Source organism: Aspergillus lentulus, assembly GCF_001445615.1.
Source record: "Aspergillus lentulus DNA, contig: Alt01, strain: IFM 54703, whole genome shotgun sequence".
In the NCBI taxonomy this organism is placed as follows: Eukaryota; Fungi; Ascomycota; class Eurotiomycetes; order Eurotiales; family Aspergillaceae; genus Aspergillus; species Aspergillus lentulus.
In genome coordinates this window covers 2,703,768-2,708,374 of record NW_028322123.1, presented here as the reverse complement: position 1 = coordinate 2,708,374, position 4,607 = coordinate 2,703,768, and the positions used below count along the sequence as shown (strand labels likewise).

General features: G+C 46.5%; 1 protein-coding gene across 1 annotated transcript; it reads right to left on the bottom strand.

Moving 5' to 3' along the window:
• Positions 1 to 1,601: 1,601 nt before the first annotated feature.
• Positions 1,602 to 3,582, bottom strand: ALT_0829 (Siz/PIAS RING finger protein; the record flags this gene model as incomplete). Its single annotated transcript, XM_089599045.1, has 6 exons — positions 1,602 to 2,109; positions 2,160 to 2,385; positions 2,438 to 2,518; positions 2,623 to 2,946; positions 3,003 to 3,074; positions 3,435 to 3,582. The coding sequence occupies 6 exons, from the start codon at positions 3,580 to 3,582 to the stop codon at positions 1,602 to 1,604; spliced, it is 1,359 nt and encodes a 452-aa protein (XP_089456709.1).
• Positions 3,583 to 4,607: the final 1,025 nt, after the last annotated feature.

Below are 4,607 nucleotides of genomic sequence, written 5' to 3'. Positions count from 1 at the left end.
GCTTTTAGTGTGAGCCCTGTTGCAGTGTAAAGGAGATAATTGAGCCTGCCATCGGGACGAGAGACAAGAGGATTCTTTGTTGTTATTTCATACTGGTGCCTTCTAGGCAAATTCACCGTCCCAAGCGTTCAGGGCCTTGGCTGTACCGTTTTGATTTGGAACGTCGCCCCAGGAAGCTCAGACGTTTCAGCTTGTACAGTGGTGGCAATGCCCATGTTCGATAAAGCACCACGAATGACGCCGCATGGAAACCAGAGAAACTGGGGTCATGTCCAAATGTCAGAATGACGATGAAGGTAGGGATGTGGGGTCTTGCCCACCGCTTGTGCCATAGCAGTCGCCTCGCTTCGAGAAGCCGTACTCATTCTTGCAAATGGTCGAAACGAGTTATCTGTGAGGACGTAGACACCCTGAGAGATAGGATATACCACTGTCAGCTTCTATCCGTGAAGACCCTGAAGACTCAAGCGCATAAACTAAAGTCGCTTCTGTGTACTGACCCGATGATTCGTTTTCAAATTATCCACTTGCTTCCGGAAAAGAATGGTCCACAGATCCTTGCACAAAAACTTGATAACATCGAGATTGTCTGTGAAACGAGGGCGATCGCGAGAAAATCTGCCCGGTGAGAAGATGCGAGAGGGATATGTCAGCTGCATTTGCGTTCAGTCAAGTCCCGTTCAGGGAGATCGCCTCTGCCTTAGGTTCATCCAAACACATGTTCCATCCCTCAAGTACTGGACAGAATGTGTCGCTGGCTTACCGTTCCGCAAGTCCTTGACCAACTCGGTAGCCTATAGACTCTAGTCGAAAGAAAGTCGACTCCCTGATTTCGTCATCATCTAAAGCTTTGTCATTGAGTGCCAATTCCCTTGCTAAGCGTTCAGCCGTGGGAACGAGCTCTATCAGAAGAAAGTCTAGGCATGAGGTACTCAGGAAGCGAGCATGAGGATCAGAGGTATTGATAGATGAGACAGATGCATCAAACGACATCTCGATGAGTCCGTGTGGAAATTGTCTGAGAGATATGCAATACGTTATTCCCAATTTGAAAATTGTAGGATAACGCTAAACCTCAGCTCAGATAAACTTCGTTTTCCATGGTATCCGTGATCATCAGTATTTGCGGAGGTGGACTCGGAACTCCGCAACGTGCTTTGGGCCTTTTGATAAGGTAAATGCTTGGACTTCAGATCCGTCCTTCACATACACTTCCCTAACTTCTGCCGCCCGATTTCTGTAATTACAACCACTCTCAAATAACTCAAGAACTATCAACTTCATCCTACTACACTGACAAATTCAACTTATTATAAATTTCTAATGGTGAAATCTACACGCAGATTGGATCATCTGTAACACCTGTAACATCTGCATTTCAATGAACATGTTCAGAGCCATGAGGGCGTTTAATGCATGCGGGAGACGAGCCAAATTTAATAGTAGTGAGATGTTGTTACCTCACCAACTAACATGGTTTATTGGACCATGTCTAATGTTGCTCCTCCTCATCGAAACTCGCCCAACGTGCCCATGCCCAGCAGTAACGCCTGAACCCAATTGCGCCATGCCCCCATGCAAATATGTCTCGCTAGATGTCATCACGCATCAAAACCACCAATATGTCTAGGGGACTCCGAATTAATCTGGTTCGTAAAGGAGAAATTTCCTCCGTTTACAAGGCCGCTGCTAAACGAGTTACGAAATGCTGGTCGAGCATAAGCCCGATGGGGAGCATTTGATGCCAGTCGCTTAGCTGGTCTGACTGGAGAAAGATCGCCATCATCATCACTACCAGTCAGATCGATCACTTGGGCTGCCGGGCGTTTGTTAGTGGACAGACGAACTGCAGATGATGTCGCTGACGGCTCCCGGGATTGAGCCGGTGTCCTCTCTAGGGAGAGGCCAGATGCTGAGAGTGACTCCTGCTTCACATGCACAATTCCAGGTTCTTTAATCTCGATCAGCTCGTCCTCGTCCTCTGTCGCCGGAGTGACACCCCCAGCGCCTTTGAACTCGTCTTCCTTTGGACTCGACCACTTCCCGTCCGGTTCAATAATGACCTGTTCCACATCCGGCGATGTGGAATGAAGTATATCATCAACATATCTTCACAGTTAGTGTATTTTACGTGACAGTTGCGAATTCGCACAGCTTACTGATCAACTTGCAATGATTCATAGCTGGTGGCCTTGGAACAAACCGGACACGACCATGTAGGTGCTTGTTCCTGCAACTGTAAGAACGACGATGCATCAAAACACTGGTTATGCGTGCAGACGACAGTGCGACAGGGGACCTCGATCCGCAGCGTGGAAAGAGGACATTTCAAGGACATGACAGTGGAGGTGGCAACGATGTCAGAATCCTCCGCTCTATTCTTCACTGCAAACCATTAGAGGAATTCGATGCATGAGAAAGATAGACGGGTACATACTTTCTCGTAATACTTGCTCTTTTGTGATCGTTTTCCTCCTCTTCAATTCCAAGACAAGGTCATCAATTGGATGGCGCTGGACTAGGTTCACAAGAACGAAAAATCTCTACAAGATAGTCAGGAAGAATACATAATTGGGATTGACATGATGGAATGAGCTGAGCATGGGTGGGCCTGAAAGGGACAGCTTGCCTTTTGCGTAAGCGCATAAGTCATAACGATATGATTGGGATACCCGGGCTTTTTGCGGATATAATTCGTCACATCCGCGGGCCTTGTTGTACCAGGCTTATTCTTGAGGCCTTTCAGATTAGCCTTGACTTCGTCCAAATTCGCTTTGAGCTCGACTTGGTGAGGGAAAGCAATATCGGACTTGGTGTATTGATTGAGGCCACTGTCCGCTGCGCAATAAACCATTACCCGAAGATTGGGATCAGCTTGCAATCTTGAAGCTACAGTTGGGGTGAGGACGACTTTCAGCTCGACATTGTCTCTGGTTTGCTCGCGTACTTAAGAAGTTAGACTTGACTGGTGGTTGATCTCAGCTGATAGGAGCAATGCTCACTTTTGCATTCTACAGTAGGAGTAAGCTGCTCCAAGATTGTGTAGAACGGGCTGTCTTTGAAAGTAATGCGGCCTGAAAACACATGAGCAACGATCATAGAGAAATGAAGCGTGCACAGGTTACCAGGTGTGAATCCATGCGATGACATCGGTATGGTCAAAGGCGTTGGTCTATGCTGTGTTTGTATTGACTGGGTAATAGGTGATGCGTGATATGGTTGACTTGGGAGATGTTGTGTTGTTGATGGCCCAGGCATCGCGCGATGCGCTGTAGCATAAATGAATCTCCTCAGACTATCATAACGCTCAGTATGTCCTCCTTGGTTGAGTCGCTCAATATCTAGATAATTCAGTCAACAGAGTTCTAGGCAGTCTCAGTGTTCTTGACGCCAATTGAAATGAAAGCAAAATAGCAAATAAAGGGAGAACGAACAGTCTATTATCCGGAGTTGTAGCGAAGCTTTAACACCAGAAACAGCGAGCCCCTCACTCCTCAAGATATCTTTAAGCTGTGCATTCGTGAGTGTCTTTATCAAAGCAACAACGCTCTGGAGCTCAGACGACTGAACGGCAGAGGCCATGATTCCGAGCTGATATGACGAGTGCGGATGGCAGGGTATAAATTAACTCAAGAAATGTGGTTAGAGGCGAATGCGCTTAGATTGCCAGCTCTATTGACAAACATTTCAACTCTTATCTTATTGACAATTTCGATTCTCGGCAGGGAGATCAGTTGAGTAGTAGAAGAACAAAAAAATGGCAAGAAAACGAAAAACAAAAGGAAACTGTATACATTTGTGACCGAAACTCCTGTCGCATCTGAGGTGCGACAGAGCGAATACCCTGTTAAGGTTTCCGAAGTGATGACATAAGATGGCCCAGAACGAGACTAGAGTGAAGTTCGGCAAAAAATATCTTGTACCTATATCGCGACTTCAATTTACCCCCCAATTGTTCACCACCTTTTTGATACCCACATCTCCGATCGTTTTCTCACAACTGCTAAAGTTCTGACAAGTTTACTCGAAACAAACAGCATGGCAAAGAGTGTTCGAGCCAGTGTTTCCAAGCGCAACAGGGCCAAACTCCGCGCCACAGTCTTTGGCCCTGCTGCTGATGCGCGGACAGAGAGGCTCTCTGCAAAGTTGAAAGAGCTGGCTTCTCAGCCGATTATCAGAGAACACAAAACTTCAAGTATGGAATTGGATTTTACAGGAGCTGGTTCGTTGCTCCCACAATCAGTACTCAATATAGTTCAACTGCATGTTCTTTTTCCAGCTAACAGTCTCATTCCACTGTACAGGTAGCCAAGTCAAATCTACAGACAGCAAACAATCAGTAATAAAAGAAGGTTGGGCCTCTCCTTCTCCTTTACCTCATCCCCAGCCGACCAAATCTTCGCGAAGAAAGCACATTGCTGATATTGGTTTCCTTCTAGACATGGACGTCGACACAATGTCTGTTAAGCATACTCAAAGTCGCTCTAAGAAGTCAGGACGTGTTCAAAAACGCAAGAAGCCCCGTTCCTCCATTGTCTTCCAATCACATCCTTCGAAAACAAAGAAGGGATCTCAAAGGAAGTGATTAATAAATCTCGGAAGCGGAC